The sequence below is a fragment of the Diabrotica virgifera genome, chromosome 9, assembly GCF_917563875.1.
Source record: "Diabrotica virgifera virgifera chromosome 9, PGI_DIABVI_V3a".
NCBI classification, from domain to species: domain Eukaryota; kingdom Metazoa; phylum Arthropoda; class Insecta; order Coleoptera; family Chrysomelidae; genus Diabrotica; species Diabrotica virgifera.
Window position 1 is genome coordinate 113,623,103 of NC_065451.1, and position 23,339 is coordinate 113,646,441.

At 34.9% G+C, this 23,339-nt stretch overlaps 1 protein-coding gene across 2 annotated transcripts in view; it reads right to left on the minus strand.

Moving 5' to 3' along the window:
* The window catches only part of LOC114328735 (puratrophin-1), a 988,347-nt gene that overhangs the window by 10,498 nt on the left and 954,510 nt on the right, over positions 1-23,339 (minus strand). The window contains exons 15-20 of one of the 2 annotated variants that reach the window (XM_050661949.1): positions 18,403-18,742; positions 14,161-14,406; positions 11,403-11,549; positions 7,560-7,773; positions 4,076-4,192; positions 2,947-3,192 (exon numbers count right to left, since the gene is read on the minus strand). In XM_050661949.1, coding sequence (XP_050517906.1) covers positions 2,947-3,192; positions 4,076-4,192; positions 7,560-7,773; positions 11,403-11,549; positions 14,161-14,406; positions 18,403-18,742 — 1,310 coding nt within the window. Of the gene's footprint in view, positions 1-2,946; positions 3,205-4,075; positions 4,193-7,559; positions 7,774-11,402; positions 11,550-14,160; positions 14,407-18,402; positions 18,743-23,339 lie in introns of both variants that reach the window. The other variant, XM_050661948.1, reaches the window with a different exon arrangement.

Consider the following 23,339-nt stretch of genomic DNA (forward strand, 5'->3'; position numbering starts at 1 on the left):
AACATCACTAGACAGTTGTGTCTCAGGAAAGTTAATCGACTTTATCCTCAAACTAAGTAAGTTGCAAAGACTTGGAATCACAGGGGCTATGAGTCACCAATGGCAATTATGTAGGATCTATTGGACTTCGCTGTTTACCACATAGTTATATGGGGGAAGGTGAGAATGGGATATTATAACTGTCAGAAAACTTAAGCAAGATAACGGTTAGTTCCTGACATAATAACATCATAATTTAAATCAGGGATACAGAATTGCTGATGATTTCTGACCATATGACACCCAGATATGGGTCTAAAGTATCTTTCCATGTAATCATAATTTGCCCACGAGAGGGATGAAGCAGGAGAAACACTCGACTTAGAGGGTTATACAGCGTATAAATATATGCCCACATAAACAAACTAAGGGGCTCATATAGATCTTTAGATGGACTTTATGCTAGTATGAGAGGGTCAAGAGGAAGTTAACAGACTGGCGGAACATAACAATGTCACACTGTTACGGGATTCAGGTCACCGGCCATACACGGCAATGACGGTAATGAACACCGGAGTGCCAAAAAGCATTGCTCAAGGCCGAAAAAAAAACCGGGATACCAAGGAACATATCTTCCTAACATTCCTAGGCATTGCTAACTGGGAAAATATGTCAGGTCCAGGATATGGCGAAATATATATTGGACATACATGTTATAATAGGACTGAAGTACTGCGGTAAACAAACAGGAATCAGCTTAGAGTCATAAGCGACACGATAGATACTAGATCCGTTGTGAGTCTATAATTATTGTTATTATGTGCAGAATTTTTCTTGTGTCAATATTGTAATATATGTTTTGGTGGTTCTTTTGAAATAACTCTTCGTAGGTTAATCAAATAAGTATGAGCTAATCTACAACTGTTAGCTTGTAATCTAGTGGCAATGTGAAATTCACATAGCAGGGACAAACATAATGCAACCTACTACACTACACGATACTTTTACGTCAAAACTTCTTTTGCTACTGCTCAAGCCTACGTGTGAAATAACTGAATGTTTGGCATACCAAAATAAAATGCTATCAAAGCAATTCTTTATGTGTTTTATCAGATAGAATCCCAGACAATGGCAAAACAAACAGGTACCTGAAAATAAAACTTTGTAGAATTGTCTGTTTTATAGCAAAAGATGTTTTAACGTATCAATTACTGATGAAACATGTAACATTGCCGGAGTTGCACATAAGGAATGATATACTGAAAGTTTAACTAACTGATTCTTTTTCTTGTTCTGTTTACATTAAAAGTAGCGTTTTGTTTCATATTATTTTATAATTAGACATCCACTTATTCAATTATGTTCACCGTCTACCTAAGGAGTAAAATTAGGCAGTTTCAGTTAGTTCGTTAAATATTTGATTGCCGATTTATCATCTCCCGTTATCCGTTATAATTACATAGTATGTAATTAAATTCTCTTTTTTGAACAAGACTAGATTACAAGTGAAAATAGGAGTGACTAGCGCCTTCTAGAGAGCAGAAGTTGATATAATGACGTTGGCCTAAGTAATACTAGATGGCGCATTATCGGGGATCAATATTTGCTGACAACAATAATTATTTCATAAATATAATTTTAATAATTATTATTCCAGATATATTAGGTATCTCAATTTCTAAATAAAACAATGTAAGAGAAATGTATCAGGTATGAAGTAAAAGGAAAACAATGATAAAGTCAAAATAGGCATTATTACTGGGTTCAGGGTTAACAAATCGTCATTAATTCGCTATCTTAAGTAAATAAATACCTAGATAAAAAAGATCAAGGCAGGTTTTGTTTATATTTGATTCAGAGTTGTACCACCATCTCCATATAGCTATTTCAGCATCCTTATGCCTCATCGGTGAAGCTCAGAATAAATACCTCTTGATCAGAATAAGTTGTATACATACGAAGAAAATTTGCAATATTTGCAAATTAAGTTAATAATCATTTTGTCTGAGCAGACATCAAATTGATGGATTGTACCAAACGCAAAAGATAAAGTAATTAATTATCAGGTGGCGGTGTTAATGTACACCTATAGGTTTATTATACCTTAAATTAATACTCATAAGACTGCAATTACAATCAATATAAAAATTTGAATTACTACCTACCCAGAAAAATAGAAAAAGAAAATAATATTTTTTGTTTTCTTAATGTAGTTTTAGATTTTTTATACGTAAGTGATTATAAAGACGATTGGTCATTTGGGATTTTTTTGGAGGTTACAGGTATGGTCCTTTTCATGGGCATTTTTCAGTGCGTCAAAAATGAAAAAAAGGTAAGTCCGTGATAATATACATTTATAACAATTTATTATTCTAATATGAAATTTTAGTTAAATCTGACAGTTGTCACATTTTATTTGCAATTTGACATAAAACAAATCAATTGTGCTTATGGCATTTATAAAATGGTTATTTTCTTTGATTTGTATAGTCTTATAAGTTGTACAGATTATACTCGTAGATATATTATATAATTCGTAAATAATTTTGTTTCGATTATAGCGCCATCTATCGACAACCAGAATAAATTTCTGTAATCACGGACGTGCCTTTTTTGCTGTCACATACAATTTAATGCGTTAGATAGAAATCGAAAAACTGTGACGCACTGAAAGATGCCTATGAGAAAAATAATACCTACTACTATTATCTAGAAAAGTCAGGTGTTCACTGGTCGAATCCACCTTCAGATACCTGAAGATAGATTATGTGTTTGTAGTTTAATCTGTTGTCATAAAAATGTAAGTATAGGTATGTTGAAGTTAGTGTTCAAATCAATACAATCCAATGGGTAAAAGATAAACGGAAGAAACAGATAAATTGAGACGAACGGAAGAGTCCTTTATTCATATAATACAAATAGATAATAGACTATAGATAGATAGAGGGTTCATATATGATTACTTACCTACAGAGCACTGGCTATTTAAAGTCGAAGATTTATGAAACGATTTGGGACTCTCGCAAGTTTCAAAACCTAGTCCTAATTGATTACTACTTGGTCCGATTGGTGTTCCGGCTGATCCCGCTGATCCTCCAGAACTTGTGCTACTTGACGAAACACTCGACATGGATATTACCGATTGCGGTCGAGCTACAATCCGACAGCTGTCCGTTATTGAACCTGCAATGGAATTGCGGAATCGGGGAACAGCTGCAAAACAAACTATTTTTAATATAGTAACTTTAGACAACTTTAATAACTACAAATAAAAAATGAAACAAGGTGTTTGTGGTTTTAAGACCATCACTAACAATACTAATAACGAAATTTAAAAGACTGCTGAAAACTGCCAGTGTAGCGCAGTTGGCACTTGGCAGTGCCAACCGTTAAAAGTGGCGAGCGTTAACTTACTATGTGAAAACTCGGTGAGTCATAAGTTTGATTTAGGCAAGATAATCTCTCTGTAGGTCAGATATGGGACTCCGTATAAATAAAACCTGCGCTGATGATCTTAGGTATAGCATGGCTTAGATTGTTTCGACTGCCTACCTAATCCACTTTTTTCCTGGGTAGCATTTCTTCAATTTACGTTATTTGATCTTTATATATCTACAGATTTTATTTTTTCTAAGTATGATATATAGTTTGCTATTTCTTCCTCTATATTCAGCGGAATATTGTTGCCCGGAATATTTCTTTCAGCGGAATATTGTCGCCCACCTGCCCTCTGAAAATCTTAGTAGAAGAATATTTCATATTTCTATTGGACCCAATTCCGACTTAGTTTTACTTTCTCACAGTACCTATTCTTTAATCATAATTAATTATTTCCATACCATTATTTCTTATTCATTGCTCAATATTCGCACATATGGTATTCTGGATCCTTATTCTGTACAATCTTAGTTTTTACGCAATTGGCACAGTGAGTTTTCTTGTTACAGAATAGTTCTAACCGCCTATCAGGAATACTCTGCCTTTAGTAACACGATTGCAAATCATGAAAAAAATTAGGGAAGAAGTCAGAGTAGGATTACGATAGGGATTTATAATAATATAGTTATACTGATTTAAATAAAAAGTAGACACTTACTTCGGCTAAGTTGAGCAAAGCTAATGGATCTATCGCTGATTTGATTGTCGCTAGGCCGAATATCCAAACAGGGTTTGTTTCCTATTCCCATTGAAGACATTTCAGCCATCCTTACAGCTAAAAAAGGATCAAATTAAATTTTATCTTGAATGAAAATTTTGATTCAAAAAGTATTTAGAGTGGGGGATAAAAAAATTGAACGTATTAAATGAGCGCTGAAAGACGTATGTGACGCCCTCTGGGTAATAGATCATTTTTGGAGGCAAATTTAGATTTCTTGTACCAAAATACCCCCGCTTACCAAATTTCGTGTTGTTAGCTTATGCCTCTCAGGAAATACTCAAGAATAAATAAAATAAAAAACTCATACAGAAGTAAAAACTTCAAATTGTAATCTGGTATAAAATTGTTTATTAAAACTATCTAAAAAGTCATCCAAATGGATTGCAAAACATTTTCGTTCTAATTCAGAATATCTTCAGTGCATTCTGCAGAGTAGTTTAAAACTAACACACTATTTAAAGTGGTAACCCCATAAGATATGGTTTACATATTATATATTAATAGAATTTGTTGACTACAAGTCGATGTTGTTACATAATATGTTGTTACATAATATGTGTCAAAGTTAAACTTTTATTTTGGTTGGTGTGTGCCCATTGAACTGGCAAGTACCTAGCATTTTCGAACAGGGAAGCATGTTGCCCTTTAGGCATGTATTCTATTATAATATAATATAATAGAATATATGCCTATACATAGAATAGAATACATAGAATACATAATAGAATTATAATATAATAGAATACATGCCTAAAGGGCAACTTTAAACTCGGCAGACGCAGGGAGTGAACACAAATTAGTCCTAGCAAAAATAAGAATGAAACTAACACCAAAACATTTTCCACAGGAAATCACCGAGGAAAAATTCAATGTAGAATCACTGTGGAACGATTCTACCAAAGAAATGTACCAAAGGAGGCTAGCACAGAAGATACAGCTGAAGCAGATAGACGACATCGAAGATATAAACGCGAGCTGGGAGAAAATTAAAAACAATATTGAAGAGGCAGCAACAGAAGCTCTAGGAAAACGCAAAGTCATACTGAACAAAAGAAACAACAACAATACACCATGGTTCAGAAAAGAAATAAAAGACAAATGTAAAGAGAAGAGAGACGCCTACATGAAGTATAAAACATCAAACACTCCAGAATCCAGAGACACCTATAGAAGAATACGAAATGAAACAAAGCAATTGGTACGAAGAACAAAAAATGAACACTGGGAACAGTTTACAAAAAGGATGGAAAGCGACTTCTACGGAACACAAAAACAAATATGGAGATTCATAAGAAACCAACGGAAAGAAATGGCAGAATTGAAGGAATACAATAACATACCAGCAAACGAATGGGAAAGATACTTGACGGAACTGTTTAAAGGAAAGGAAAATCATAATCAAAATAATAACCTACCTGAATTAAGACACGAAATTGAAATCAGTTTTCAGGAAGTAGGGGTAGCCATAAATTCACTCAAAAATAGGAAGTCACCAGGACCAGACGGAATAACCAACGAGCTTCTAAAATACGGAGGAGAAAGTATAACCCTAGAGATGACAAAACTTATACAAAAACTAATATTGCACTGCAAGATACCAGACGCATGGAGAAACAGCATAATGATACCAATGTTCAAAAAAGGAGACAAAGAAGACCCCAACAATTATAGAGGTATAAATCTACTAAACACCGCACTTAAGCTAACCACAAAAGTCCTAACCAACAAAATCAATAAACTAACAACTTTATCAGATGAACAACAAGGATTCAGATCCGGAAGATCCTGCGTAGACGCCGTATTTGTACTGAGACAAATCACAGAAAAGGCCATTGAGTACAATAAACCAGCATATCTATGTTTTATAGACCTGACAAAGGCTTTCGATCGCATCCAAGTCGAAGACGTCTTACATTTACTGTATGGAAGAAACATACCAATCAATATTATACAAACCATCGAAAACATCTACTTTCATAATCGAATACAGGCAAAGATAAATGGAAAACTAACGCAGTTTATACCAGTACAAAGTGGAGTCAGACAAGGTGACTCATTAAGCCCACTGCTCTTTAATATAATAATGGACGAAATAATAGAAGCAGTACGTAAAGGTCGTGGTTACAGAATGGGGAATAAAGAAATCAAAGTATTGTGTTATGCAGACGACGCCGCATTAATCGCCGAGACAGAAGACGATCTCCAAAGATTAACACACATCTTTAATACAACAGCCAAGAAATACAATATGATAATATCAGCAGAAAAAACCAAATGTATGACAACATCTAAATACCCACTACGATGTAAAATCGAAATTGATGGGAAAATAATAAAGCAGGAAGCAAGGTTTAGATATCTGGGAATTGATATAACCAGTTACGGAGATGTTGAAGAGGAAGTACGACAACAAAGCTTAAAAGCAAGTAAAGCGGCGGGATCTCTTAATGACACAATCTGGAAGAACAAACACTTAAGACAAGACACAAAAGCAAGAATCTATAAAGCAGCAATTAGACCTATATTAACATACACGGCGGAGACAAGGCCTGACACATCTAAAACGAGACGACTACTAGAAACAACAGAGATGAAAATACTCCGACGAATATCAGGGAAAAATCTGTTGGATAGGGAGAGGAGCGAAAACATAAGAAGATCATGCAATATAGAAGACATAAATGGATGGGTGACAAAACGGAAACAGGAGTGGAACGAACACATTAGTAGAATGGCAGAGGATAGGATAGTACGAATAGCACGAGATAAGTCACCAAATGGACGAAGAAGTATTGGCAGACCAAGAAAAAGGTGGTGCGATAACCTAAACAATTTAGGAGGATAATATTGAAGAAGAAACAGGCTTTAAAGCCTACATACAAGAAGGAAGAAGAAGAAGAAGAAAGGGCAACATTCTTCCCTGTTCGAAAATGCTAGGTGCTTGCCAGTTCAATGGGCACAAACCAACCAAAATAAAAGTTTAACTTTGACACCCTGTATTTCAGTTATTATCAACTTTTATACTAAGGTAAGTTAGCTTAAATCGACCTATTTTAAGCTCAGCAATATAAGGTTAAGCTATGGCCCATTGTGTACTAAACACCCTGTATATGTACATGTACACTTAATGACATGGAGGAAATACTACAATGAATAAGGAAAGACAAATAGGTATAACCACATTTTCTTACAAAATAGGGAAAAGAAAATTCTCTTTTCCGTCGGAATGCAGAATCCTTGGTAACAATCTATTGTCTGAATTTTTTTTTCAATTTATAAAGCAAACAGACCGCTCAATAGCGGACATGGGAGAATCTGCAATTTGCATTCATCACCTGTCCGCTTCTATAGATAACAATCAAACAGAATTCTGCATCCTCAAATATGAGTAAAATAAAAAATGTTCAGATTTTTTACGTACCTCTATTTTTAATAGCTTGTCTCCATAAAAGTTGTGACAATTCTTCAGTCCATATCTTTTTTACTTCTTCGGTCATCGATTGAAGAGTAAACGTATCGTTCGGTTTTCGTTTTCTAAACCAAATTTCGAATTTCGTAGGGCTTTCTCCTATTTTGGCAGTCAATCCAATATCAGTCATTTTAATACTATTTTTGTAAATATACAAGTCGAGATTCTAAAATGGTAAAAAAGATCAATTTAATAACTATTTTAAAGGACAATGAAAATCAGGAATAAAAAATGTTTAAGCAGAAGACAAGTAGATAGTAAGATTGTTTAAAAATCATTGTTATATTTTTAGAATTTCTTAACTCTTTCTTTAGTAAATAGAACCAAGGCATTTCAATGTAAGACAATAGGGCTTTTCATCGATTGTCATTTGTTTCGAGCTTCTGTTTACACAGATACTGTTTACACTGTTATACACAGATTATACAACATATTATAACATAAGCTCGAACCAAATGACTGTGAATGAAAAGCCCTATAGATGAGCGTTAGCCTCGCAATGATCTCATTGTCTATCCCAAAATATTGAAATACATTCATTTTATTTACTTCAATGTACTTTGTATACAGTGATGAGTATGCTCATAACCGGCAGAATAACGCAAAAGATAGAAAACATAATACATTGTGAAGTAAAGAGAGATGGAACTAGTAGAGTTAGAAATAATCGATATAAACGTATAAATTAACATTATTGTTCGCCCGATATAACTTTTCCCATGCGTCACGATTCATTTTCAAACAAATTAAGTCAAAACATAAGGTGAAACGTACGTCGATGTGTGTAGTACGCCGATAGTATACAGTATACAAAATGTATATACACATCGACGTTCGTTTCACTTTATGTTTTGACTTAATTTGTTTGAAAATAATCGTGACGCATGGTAAAAGTTATAGCGGTTAAAGTTAATACATTACATAGTTTCCCACCTTTACACGTATCGAAGGAATATGACAACTGTCACTGTGACAGGAGAATTTTATAAAATGCTCCCGTCACAGACGTCTAGAGGTGGAAAACTATGTAATGTAATGTTAATTTATACGTTAATGCCGATAATTTCTACCTCTACTAGTTTCATCTCCTTTTACATGGCAATGTATTATGTTTTCCATCTTTTGTGTTATTCTGCCGGATATTAGCACGCTCATCACTGTATACTTGGACCCATTTATTAGCCCCCTAAAAATCCTATTTGTACTCAATTAAACATTTCCGACCAACTTGGCAGTAGAACCCTTCCTTTTTAAAATGTGTGTGTTTGAAACAGAATTTAACTTGTCTGGCGAAATTTCGATAAAATGATTTCCTGTTTTATTGAACACTATATAGACCTGGATCCCGCGTACCAAAAAAAGTTGATTAATAGCAAGCTGAAAATTTGTTAATAGCTTAACGGTGTCTAGTCGGACAAATTTTGATGTATGGGAACACTGGAACAGGGAACAAAATTTGGAACGTCAGACTACGAAAACGTTCCATGTATTTTGTCGGAGAGAACTTCCAATTGATTTGTTACCATTTCATTATTAAACTCTCATGCAAAAATCAGACTGGTGTTTATTACCAACTGGGCATTTTAATGATTGGAACACGAAGAACATGTCAAATGACAGGAATCATGTTGGTTAGTAATAGCAGTCTGATTTTTGCATGAGAGTTTAAGGCCATCGGTACATAATTAGCAAATATTTTACGGCTATCCCTACTTTTTCTGTCTTTACACGGCAAATTACGTGTAGTAAAATTCACACTGGTATGGATATGTAAACATTACTAGAATGTCATTCTACTTGAAAATGTCATCAATAACTTAAAGTTAAGGCTTTTGAATGTTCTTGGATAATAATTGTTATTTGTATAATTGCAAATTATTAATTCAGTTAATAAATGTGATAATTTTTTCACTAACTATGTATTCAGTGATTGTAATAATTTATATGTACAACAAAAACTAATACTCAATCGAGAAAAGAGGAAAAGTGTTAAAGTGATTTTTTAATAATATATTGTTATTATGGAACATTATAACAACATTATTAACAACAAAATACTTGGATCACAGAATATATTATCCTGATGTATTCTCTGCTTGGATCTTTCACAAATAATACACAATAAATAACATTTTATTAAGTTCACGTCTTAAATCAATTATTTATCAAATTCACTATATTATATCAATATTATTTAATCAAAAACTCAAAATATTCCCGATGCCATATCAAATATTTAAAATTGTCACTGATTATCACTGTCTGATTGACAATATGCTGACAATATTCTATTTGACTGAGTGCGTTGTAAGACAAAGACAGAATTGGAAAATATTACCACGGACATTGTGTTCATTTTTTTCAAATCCTGAAAAACAATAAATATTCTTGAAAAATTTAAACGCAGAATGAAAGACTAAATTGTTACCGAGGGTCGAAAGTTCTTTAGAATAAATAAAAAATTTATTTTGAATGATATATTTGAAATTAAAAATCACACTAAATTTTTTCTTAGTTTTTCACCCCTGTAACTTATTAACCCGGCATTGGTCGCTAGGTAGGTTGTTACGCGAGTGGTCGCGCGTGAGATTTTCTCTCACATATCCAACTTTTGCCTTTATTTACAAAATTTTACAAAAAAGATGAGGTTTTATCAACGATAAAGCCATTTGCTTTAAAAAGACACGACGTTTTTCTGTTTTATTATTATTACATATCTTTATATAAAATGTGACTATTGATGCCGCCAATATTTAACATTGAAAAATATATGGTAAGTGATCATCTACAACTAACCCGTGAAAGAGAATATAGGATTTTTATATCGTCGACCACAACCACGGCGGCTTTTATCATCATAAAAGGATATTATTTTAGGTTTTAAGGGGGAAAATAAAATTAATTTTTATACAAAGTTGGTGACGCCGGTGGTCGCTTGATGAGAGAATCCCTCACATGAAGCGCACTGACTCAACAATATGGTGATACTAAGTAAACTGAATCACTATCTGAGCGGACGAGTCTATTAGATTGTCGAGGGAGGATAGTTAGGAGACTAGAAGGAACTACAGCCCGTATAATTTCCCAGATAAAAAGTTGGGCGCAATTTTCTGAAACCGGGAGAGAAAATCTCATATAGCGACCACTGGCGGGTTAAAATAAACATTATAGAAATTCTCAGGGACTTTCGGCCTTCGCTAATTACGTAATCTTTCATTCTGCGTTTAAAGTTTTCTCAGGATTCGAAAAAACTGAATCCCCATTTGAATAGCATTGCAGCCGAAAATACGTATCCATCCCCTTAATGACAGGGTAACAAATCGATTGGATGTTCTGTCCGACAAAATACATGGGACGTTTTCGTAATCTGACATTCAAAATTTTTAAACTGTTCCACAATTAAAATTTCCCCTGTTCCAGTGTTCCTGACGCATCAAAGTTTGTCCGACTAAACACCGTTAAGCTATTAACAAATTTTCAGCTTGCTATTAATCAACTTTTTTTGGCACGCGGGATCCAGGTCTAATATTAAAAGATATTAGAATCTAAAATGTTTCAAAAATATCGTTTTAACCAAAAAATAATTGCAATTTAAAAAATCAAAAGGTTGATAAAGTCACATCACTTCACAGTCATGTCATGTAATTTTGTGTATATGTTGCTTTTATATCAATTGTCATACTTTTCATACAATCATTCAAAACTATCTGCTACCAATCTAGTTCTCAGTCTCAAGCAAGTATGGTAGACAGACAAAGTAATTAAACTGTTTTTATTCTACAGCAATTCATTTACCTTACGGTCTGGGAACCTTCTAGCCTTACTAAATAGTATCAAGTCTTCAAACAGAAATACTTGTCTCAAAGATTTCTTGCCGCTACGTCCTTCCCATACCAAAAATTCGTTTTGTCTTAAGAGTCTACCCTGTTCCTTGAGGTTAACCTAAAAAACAAATATGTATATTAATTCCAATTCATCAAAAATATATTGTAAATAACCCAGTTGAATGGTATAAATAGGCATTGAATTGGTTGATGCCGAGAATCATTAGCTACGTGAAAACATACATTTATTAGCATGAATTAGAAAAGGTCAATACACCCTTTTCTACTTATTCTTCTTCCTTGTATTTTGGCATCTGCCACCTTCTTGACTAGTCTCTGATCGTCCATTCTAATTTTATCTGTCCACACCAATTAAATATCTTAAGAGGCTACATCCTTAAAGGCAAAATAGAGGACCGTAGAGGTCTAAGGAGAAAACAAGTTTCTTGGTTAAAAAAACATTCGTGAATAGATTTGTAATGTTTCAATCAACCGATTGCACGCTACACTAAGCTCCGCTTTCTATTTCTTCCTTGTACTATATATTTCTACAAGCGACCCTACTATCGTCAAATTATTGTGTTCAATTCTTCTAAGGTATTTAAGCCGACACAAATTTGTACTCGCTCTTTTTCAATTACCACGTAAATGAACAACAATATCAGCATAAATTATTGCGTTTGTGTTTAGGCCGTTAGACACACGGCCCCTACTTCAGGAAGAAAGCTATAGTCAAATACTACCTGGGAAAGAAAACTGTAGCCCACACTACCTTGGAGAGCAGAACTAGCTCGCAACCGCCCACAGCATCCTGATGCATCAGAAGAATGAGTTATACAAGATAGCCCTAGACTTCCCATAACTACCGGCAGCAATAAGTTCTGCAGAGATTGGGTACCTCCCTTGAGAACTGTGTGACAGGAAGATTTAAAGCTGAGTACTTTTTTTATGTTAATGATTTTTATACCGGTAATCAGCAGGGTCTGTATCACAGTTTAAGAAAATGTAGTTTTGTTGCCTGTACCTAATAATTTAATGATTTTTGTTATTTTTTTTATTTCGATAAATATAGTGTATTTAGCATGATTTGGTAGACTTTTTATTTCCTGTACCTTTCTGGGATGGGTGTGAATGAAGAATGAACAGGGAACGAACCCAGGGCTGAGCAGTCAGGCAGAGCACCATTCTGATGGATGGAACGGTGGACGCTTTTCTTTTGAATATCTTAAGGAATGTTCGAGGAATTCCTCCCCTCGTTTCTCCCAGCAGTGTGGTGTTGCTTAATGCCCTGGTATTTCTATGATCAGGACGTTACAGACTCAGATATCAAATGCAGGACAATTATTCCATATTGCAGAAGATAGAAAAGCCTTCGTAACGATCCCCAACTTCGGATAATTCTGATATGGCACGTAAAGAAGAAGAAGAAGAGGCTACATCAGCGCGTCATTAATATTAATTCGAGAGTTAGTAGCCGCACCGTTTTTCGAAAGTTCTGCGAACCTTTGGCAACAGTGCGTCGGAAGTAAAGAAACAAGCCACTAATTAAGGAAATGCAAACAGCACCAGAAATCGGTACATCTAACGGATATAATAAAGGAGTAAAATGAAGGAATGGAGAGTACTATACATCGCGTAAGTTCGCAAAAAGTACTTCACGCACAGTTTCATACAATATTTTATCTACTATAAACAAATAAAAAAACTGTATCTTTTTATCACTGGAATTCATTTCTATTCTACAATTTTTAGACCTTTGACATTTAAAAATTTTAAATTCTTTGAAACCACAAAACTGTCAAAACTTTTATCATCACATCACCATGACAACGTGAGTTAAGGATATTTGATTATAACGACAGAGATAGCTATACAGTACATGTCTATTTTTAATTCAGATATACTTTCCAGTTTACCTCACCTTTGCAGTGTACGTCAACTTAACAAGAAAAGTTAGGTTATGTAGAGATGTTGGTGGTGGACATATACAACATATTGTTTGATTATATTTATTATTGTTACTTATAATTATGTTAATTCTTTTTATTTTTGATTAAAGTTCTGTGTTAAAGGTTTTGACTGTTTTTTTATGTTTATAATGTTAATCAAAATTAATTGATAAAAAAATGATATAAATTCAGATTAAAACAAGACATACGTAATTTCTTGCACGGCTAGCTTTGATCCCAAAAATTGTTGATCGCTCGTTATGAAAGTCTGCCAAAAAACAGTGCGAAAAAGTAAACCCCATTTAAAAGACATTGTTACTTCACGCACACTTTAAATCCTTCACGCACTGCTATCTATAAGGACAGTTTTCACAGACTAAAAACTTATGCATAATATGACATAGAGTAGATAAAAAAAATTTATAAAATTTAGAAAATTGAAAATTAGCCAGGGTAAAATAAAATGCTATCAAAATTCAAAATATCTTTAGTTATTATAACATACTAAACAAATTTTAAATCCCCTTCATTATTTTCTCATTTAATTACTTATACAAAAATAAACAGTATATTGTAAAATGGTCAAAATTAATAATTATATTTTGAAAAAGAAGTCCAGCGCGTTTGCACACAATATACAATATCCTGCACACGTTCAATGTTGCCAAATGTACATTTGTGTTTTCGGAGTAAATATTGAATTTCAATTTTAATAAGAGTTCTACGTATTATTATGAGTTATTTATTATTGTTTTTTTGCGAAGATACGAGTATACTTACATCACATTCCCTGATAGAATCCATGGCAAGCAAATCGTTTCCATGCCTTAATTGGAACCTAACCATTTCTTCGGCTTGTTTCAAGTCATCCATCTCGTGAGCTACCCTGTCAGAAGAACCGACTGCAGACGCAGGACAAGCCTTCATCATTTGTTGAAGTAGCAAAGCGTATTTACCCATCCTTTGAACGGGCTTTAACAGGTAACTTGCTAAGTCCATTTTGTCCGCGAGTTCAATTTGTTTACTCTAAAAATATTTATAAATTAATGTTTGGAAAGAAAATGAAAATCAATCGTTGAAGGGATTGAAAAACAATATGGCCCTAGACAGGATGGCATGACCGCAGAAATGCTGAAGAACGGAAGAAATATTGTCATCAATATCCTTCATTTCATACTCTTATGAATCAAATAATGCAGAAAAAGAAAATCCTGGACAACTGGAATGAATCCATAACAATTACCCTACATAAAAACGGCGATAGATCAGACTTGAAAAATTTTCGCCTAATAACACTTCTAAATGTTCTGTACACATTATTCACTAAAATACTGACAACCAGCCTCACAACAAAGTTTGATGTATACCAGTCAAAGGAACAAGCGGGTTTCATAAAAGGATTTAGCACTTCTGATCATCTATTAACGATGAAAATCTTAATCGAGAAAGCCAACGAATCACATGCCATTATTCATGGCATTCATCGACTTTGAAAAGGCGTTAGACTGTGCAGGACATTGGGCCATAATAAAGTCCTTACAAAACAGCCGAATTGATTAAAGATATACAGACCTAATAGAGAACATAATTTTAGGAATGCCTCAGTTATAATAAAAGTACCTATATGAAGGAACAAAACCAGTTGAACTAAAACGAGGAGTTAAACAGGGAGATACACTATCTTCAAAACTATTTAGTCAAGCGCTGGAGGATGTCTTCAAAAAAATTCACTGGGAGGAACGAGATATTAAAATCAATGGGCAATATCTGAACCATCTACGATATGCGGACGATGTAATCTTAATCGCTGATACAAAAGTAGCCTTAAAAACCATGCTAGAAGAATTAAACGATGAAGCCGAAAAAATAGGACTGAGGATGAATCACAATAAAACAAAGATTATGAAAAACACGGACGAAAACTCCTCGATCACGTTAGGTTATTTAGGACAGATCTTAACGCTCAGCAAGGAAAACCAAAAGGCAGAAATAAAAAGGCGAATCAGATTGGCCTTACGCCAATTGTTAACCAGTGTATACTTCCTGTTTTCACATATGGCTCCCAAGTTTGGACACTTACAAAGGAGAATATCGATAAAGTGGCAAAAGTGCAAAGATCGATGGAAAGACAGATGCTGCATATAAAACTTAAAGATCGCAAAAGAAATGTCACGCAAAATTTGCAGGTCACACTATCCGACAAGCAGATGAAAGATGGAACAAGCAAATAATCTACTGGCGACCAAATAAAGATAAACGATAAAAATATTAATAACATAATAAAATGTAAATAACAAACGACGAAGATTGCATTGCGTTGCACTGCAACCAGGCTGAATGCAAAGAGAACATATTGGTTGTGAGAAAATGAGCGGTAGGTCATCATCATCATCATCATCATCATCATCATCATTTCTGAACCTCTTGCATCGACTGTTGGATATAGGTCTCCCCCATATTCATCCAATGTTTTCTATTTTGTGCCTTCTTCTTCTTGCAGTACCGTCTCCTATCGGAGGTTGGCTACCATCACAGTAATCTTAACTTTGTTGGCTGCAGCTCTGAACAACTGTATTGAACTGCACCCATACCACTCTCTTAAATTTCGCAACCAGGAAATCCTCCTACGTCCCACATTTCTCTTTCCCGAGATTTTTCCTTGGATGATGAGTCTTAGCAGAGAGTACTTTTCTTCTCTCATTATGTGGCCTAGATATTCCAGTTTTTTCGTTTGTATGGTTTTTATGACTTCGCAATCCTTCCCCATCTTCAGCAGAACATCTTGATTTGTTACTCTTTCTGTCCATGGTATTTTCCACATTCTCCTGTAACACCACATCTCGAATGCCTCAATGTTTTTGATGTTTATCTTTTTCAGCGTCCAAGCTTCCATGCCGTACAGCATAACGGAGAAAATATAGCACCTCAACATTGTTCTTAAGTTTATATTTATGTCCCGGATGCATAGGAACTTTTTCATTTTGACAAACGATTGTCTCGCTATCTCTATTCGCCTCTTGATTTCTCTTGTCTGGCCATTAGTATCAGTGAAGCAAACCCCTAAATATTTGTAGGACGTAACTCTTTCAACTGGCTGATTATTTATTGTTAAATTCACATTGGTGTATAGTTTCTTCGTTACAATCATGAATTTAGTCTTTTTGATGTTCAGTTTTAGACCATATTTATTGGTATGAGTGTTTATGTTTTCCATCAAATACTGTAAATTTGCTAGGTTATCTGTTACTATTAGCGTGTCATCAGCGTATCGTATATTGTTAATTAACTCTCCGTTAATGTTCATACCAATATTTTGCTCTAGGAGTGCTTCCTGACATATTGTTTCGCTATATATATTGAATAGTAGTGGAGAAAGCACACAACCCTGACGCACACCTCGACGAATCTCAATTTCTTCGGTTAATTCATTATCAACCTTGATTTTTGCTGTTTGTCCCCAATACAACCTGGATATAATTTTAATGTCGCGAGTGTCGATGTTTTTGCTTCTTAGGATTTCATACAGCTTTTGGTGTCTGACTTTATCGAAGGCCTTCTCAAAATCTATAAAACCTACGTAGAGGTCTTGGTCTTAGGATTTTGTGCCTCCTGTATCCAATTCCCACTGTTTTTCTCAAGTCGACCATCCAACTTTGTGGTGGTCTACCTCGGTGTCTTTTATCTTATCTAGGTCTCCATTCTATGAGTCTTTTGGTCCGCCTATTATCATTTAAACGTGTTACATGTCTAGCCCATCTCCATTTGGCTTGTGCAATTGTTTCTATGGCATCTGTCACTTTAGTTCAGTCATATCTCTCACTGTCCTATTTGGTCCCATATCTTTTTTTGTTATTCCCAACATTGCCCTTTCCAGTTTTCTTTGAGTTATTGTCAATTTAATTGCAGAATGTTTAGTCAAAGTTATGGTAGTATGAATTGGTTGTAAACTTTTTTCTTGAAGTAAGTCGGTAGCGTTCCTTTTAGAATATGTCGCATCTTGCCAAATTCTGCACAACTTTGATTGTCCTTTCCTATTCTAATTACATGCCCTAACAAGATATAGCTAAAAACCTGAAACACTTCGTGCCCACTTACTCTCATAACATCACTTGGAACTAAATTGGTCATGTATTTTGTTTTTTGAAAGTTTATGTTTACTTGTTCGATTGCCTGTTTTAGTCCTTCCATCATTTTGTGAGCTTCATTTAAACTCTAGGCTATAATGACAATATCATCTGCACCATCAATATTTATTTCCCTTTTAGCCAATACAGTTTTTTAAATGCATATTTCAGAGCTGCAGTAAATAGTTGGGGGGGAGAAGGTGTCGCCCTGTCTAACACAGACAAGCGGTAGGTCATCACATGGAAAAAGGAGACCAAAAGTACCACATCTTAACTCCACGATTAAATCAATCAAGTGACCCATTACCTCCTCCAGCACATGAAGCATCCTCCAATACCATTACATAATATTCGGCGACAAATAAGGAGAGGGCATCATCGAATACTAAGAAACAAATAACAAAACGCTGATGCTTGAACCAACTTCAGATAGATTTACCTATTGCACGTAGCAAAGGACAATGATACTGGCGATGATTGTAATACTAAATCAAATATGAGAAATTTAATATACAATAAAAATCCACAAGGAAAAAGTTTTCCTGTAGTTGGCTGTATACCATGTGATACAAAAAACAGTAAATCCTGTATAAAAGGTATATTTAAAAAACCCTCAAAAGGGCCACATCAAATTCACATAACTAGTTTTCGACTGGTTTACCAGTCATCATCAGTGCTTATCCAGCACTTATTAAGCACTGATGATGACTGGTAAATCAGTCGAAAACTAGTTATGTGAATTTGATGTGGGGGTTTTGAGGACCTTTTGAGGGTTTTTTAAATATACCTTTTATACAGGATTTACTGTTTTTTAATATACAATGACTAGAGGAAAACAATCAATAAGTTTAGAAGTTTAAACTAAAATCGGTAATAAAGTACATATTTACTAACTTACCCTAAAAAATGCTGATCCATACTCAGACATCAGCGAGTCTGACTTTGGTTTATTTTTATTGTACAAAGCATACAAATAAAACCTCTTGTCGTACTTAAGGAATATTTGTCCAACTTGTAGTGGATTATTTATACATTCTTCTAATTCGTTCAGGAAATGGTGACTATGAAATTCGAATATTTTTTCTACATTACCGAAAACGGTATTTCTTTGACCTCGTAACGCTTGAGGGATATCTTCTCTTTGTAATTCGGGAATGTAATTAATTATAACGTAGTCTAAGGATTTTACGTAGTCTCGTTCGGTTTCGATCATTTCTGTGATAATATAAGTTAAGGTCCTAAAAAAATAAAAAAAAAACATCTTTATTTATTTTTTCTACTCTGATTAAAATTTCAATAAATATATCATAATGAGCTTCATTGTGATACAGATACTTTGATACGGTAGTGATATTGAAAATTTAACCTCAAATTTTGTTTTATTTATTGTAATATTTAAAATATAAATGTATCAACCAAATAATTAATTTAATCATATAACTATTTAATATTTTTTGTGTTGCAAAATAAATAAATTTGAATATTTTTTTTGTTGTGAATGAGCATAGAAAAAATCATGTATGCAACTTGCATTTAATTGCCTTTATGATGCTCATATTTTATACAAATCCTGGCATCTCCTCATAATCGCAAATGACCATCATTAAATGCTCGTTGCATAATATACCATTATTTATCATCACAAAAAATTTTCACGCCTCTCAATTAACATTTTTGAGGTTAACTTCTGTTATAGACAAAGATGTCTACATGTGCTTTGTAGATTACTCGAAGGCCTTTGATAATGTAAAACATGACAAACTAATTGCAGTTCTCCACAACATAGGAATTGATGATAAGGACATCCGAATTGTGACAAGTCTATACTGGAATCAGATAGCCAGGGTAAAAGTTTGCAATTCGTTCACAGAGAGCATTGAGATTAGAAAAGGTATGCAACAGGGATGTGTTCTCCCCCCTATCCTTTTTCATATTTACTCCGAACAAATTTTTAAAAAAGCACTGGATGAAGCAAACGAAGGCAAACATATCAATGGAGAATTGATAAATAATATCCGATATGCGAACGATACAGTCGTACTTGCCAGCAGTATCGATGAACTTCAGCATCTTATGGACAGGGTACAAAGAGCGAGTGGAGAAAGAGAATTTAACCTCAACAAATAAAACAAAATGGACGCTGGTGAGCAAAACTTAAAAACCTGCCAGACAATTGAAAATAAAAAACCAATTAATTCAACACGTAGACTCATAAATGTATACCTTGGAACAGTCGTCAACTCAAAATGGGATCAAATAACCGAAAACGATCTAGAGTATAAAAGACCAGAGCAACATTTATCAACATGAGAAATATATTCACTCATTGCGACATATCTCTCCCACTAAAAATAAGGTTGCTAAAATGCTATGTATTTCCAGTCTTGCTGTATGGCACAGAGGCCTGGACCATAACGGAAACATAATGAAAAACCTAGATGCATTCGAACACACACCACCAACGTACTTAAAGGTATTGCGCCGAATGGGAAAACAGAAAAAAATCTCTTTCACAATCAAGAAACGAAAGCTTTAATACCCCTGTCATATTATGCAACATGATAAATATCGTACACTGCAACTGATAATACAGGGTAAAATAGAGAGCAAACGCGGACCCGGAAGAAGAAGACACTCATGACTTCAAAACTTACACCAATGGTTAATGGTTGGACTAACATCGATCGAGTTATTCAGAAACGCCGCTAACAATATTAAAATTGCCATGATGAGAGCCAACGTCCGTAACGGACAAGGCACACAAAGAAGAGGAAGTCGGGTAAAATTAAAACCCAATAAATATCTGTTGTTAAGAAATGTAAAAGGTGATGTATATCTGCGGGGGAAAAACAAAAACAAAATTCAGTAAGTATTTAAGTGATCCGAGAAGAAAGTTCTACACTTGCGGGCATAGAAATTTGCCCACTTAAAAATTTGGTCATTTTTGATGAGTCCAGTTTTCTAAACATGTCCGATTTAAGTGATTTTTTTAATATGGTATAGCCTTATTCTTTAACAATACCGCTGTACTAATATTGCTGCTAAACATGTAAATTTTATAAAACACTGAAATTAAAACCCAACTATAGCCTCAGGCGTTCTTAACATTCTGTTTTTTATTCATTTGCTTATGTTGGATAATAAAAAAAGTTACGCACTTTAACAACTAGCCATGTTCTTCATCAGTGCAGGGTGTTTCTAAATAAGTGCGACCAGGGCCGGCGATAACGGGCCTGCAGGGGATGCACTGCAGGCGGGCGCCCCTATTTGGGGGGGCGTCAAAATGACCTTTTTTCTGCTTGTGCTATGCAAAATACTAATTTAAAAGAAACCGAAGGGCGCCTATGCTAGTTTTACAATCGGGCGCCTTATACCCTAGCGCCGGTACTGAGTGCGACACACTTTAAGGGGTAATTCTGCATAAAAGAATAATGACAGTTTACTTTATAATCGTATGTCCGCAAATGCTTCGCGTCCGAGATACGGAATGTTGATTTTTTCTTACAAACTGACGATTTATTTATTGCTTTAAAACCGGCTGAGATATGCAAATGAAATTTGGTGGGTTTTAAGACGTAGTTATTGCAGATTTTTTGACATACAATTACAAATTTAATAATCACCATTGGAGCGAATATGGGTAATATGACCGATCATATTACCCGTATGCACGCCAATATATAACATAGCTCAACAGGCCTTAACGGCCCATAGCTTGGAATTTCTCCACGGTTTTTCTCCATTTTCTCCTGTCCATGGCCGCAGTTCTCCAATTTGATATCCCGATTGTTTCCAGGTCTTCCTTACATGCTTCTAGCCACTTTTTTCTGGGCAGTCCTCTTCTCCTCGTTCCTTCCCCTCTCAGCAGCGAGTCCTTTGCCCACCTTCCGTCAGCCATTCTCGCAAAATGACCTAACCAACTTAGTCTCTTTGTTCTGACCATCTGGCTTATTTCTCGTTTCCGGTACAGATCTCTGATCTCTGCATTTGTTCGTCTCCTCCAAACGTCTTCATCGTTTTTTACTCCCCCGAATATCTTCCTTAGGACACTCCGCTCCCAGATGTTCAGCATATTTTCTTGATTTTTGTTCATGGCCCATGTTTCGCTCCCGTAAAGAACTGAGGGCTGGATCACTGTTCGGTAGAGTCTTAATTTTACCTCTATGCACGCCAATGGTGAAAATAAAATTCTTAATTGTATGTCAAAAAATGTGCAGAAACTACGCCTTAAAACCCACCAAATTTCATTTGCATATTTCAACCAGTTTTTTTTTTTTATTATCTCCCTTTATTGACAATCAGATATAAAACAAACATCTATAAGTCAATTTGTTGGTCTTACATTAAATTAAATTATTGTAAATGTGGTGACGTGGAGAGGTAAACATCCAGCGATGTTTCCTCAGTTACCTCTTAGGTCGGAGGGCCAGCTTCTTCTTAGTCTTCTATTGTGGACAGGTTGCAGTAGTGGATGAAGTAGTGGATTAGGATGGTCTTCTAGTTTGTTGTGGTGTTTTCTGTTGTTTTCTCGGATGACTTCGGTTACATATGGAATTTTTAGATCTGTGTGTAGAGTTTGGTTTGATACATACCATGGTGCATTAACTATTGCTCGAAGTATCTTGGATTGCGCTCTCTGGATAATCACAGTATTGGATTTGCTAGCACAGCCCCACAGTTCAATGCCATAAGTCCAGATTGGCTTTATCACTGCTTTATATATTAGCAATTTGTTTTCTATTGAAAGATGGGAATTTCTTCCAATGAGCCAGTAAAGTTCTTTGGTTTTTAGGTCAAGTTGCATTCTTTTCTTTGTTATATGGTGTTTCCAGTTGAGTTTATTGTCAAAGTGTAGCCCTAGATATTTGACTTGATTACTTTGTGGTATTTTTATTTGATTGATGGTTACTGGTGGGCAGGTTCCAGTCCGGAGAGTGAATGTTATATGGGATGATTTTGTTTCGTTTACCTTAAACTTCCACTTCTTCAGCCATATTTCAAGTGAGTTTAGATGCTCTTGGAGATTTTGTGTTGCTGCAATAGGATCGTCATGCTTGGCAAAAATAGCAGTGTCGTCTGCAAATGTCCCGATGGTTGTTTTATCATTTGTAGGCAAGTCATATGTATATAGTATGTACAATAATGGTCCTAGTATGCTCCCTTGTGGTACGCCAGAGTGAATAGGCTTGTATTCCGAGACTTCTTCATTAACTTTTACTTTAAACTGCCGTTCGTGTAGGTAGGCTCTCAGTAGGTTGTAGTAACTTGCTGGAAGAATTCTTTTTATTTTGCATAACAAGCCTGGATGCCAGACTTTGTCAAAAGCCTGACTGATGTCTATAAAGGCTGCTGTGCAGTACTGCTGATTTTCAAGTGACTGGTTAATGGCGTTGACTATGCGATGGCATTGTTGTATCGTTGAATGGCTTTGTCGAAATCCGAACTGATGATCTGGGATCCAATTTTGTGGATTTATTTCTGCATTTATTCTGTTTAGGATAAGTCTTTCAAGCAACTTGGAGATTGTTGGTAATAAGCTGATAGGCCTATATGATGAGACATCTAGAGGGTTTTTGCCAGGCTTTGGTATCATAATTATTTGTCCAATTTTGAGTGCTTTGGGCCAGTAGTCACATCTAAGTATTGCATTGAATATGTGCAGTAGTTTAACTATGCCCTTTTTGGGTATTTCTTTTAACATTTTTGCGGTTATCAGATCTTCGCCTGGTGCCTTCTTTGGGTTTAGGGTGGCAATTACGTCTCTAATTTCTTTTGGAGTAAATAGTTTTATTCGGTCCTGTATCTGTAGTGGTTCTTCTAATATTTGGTTCGCTT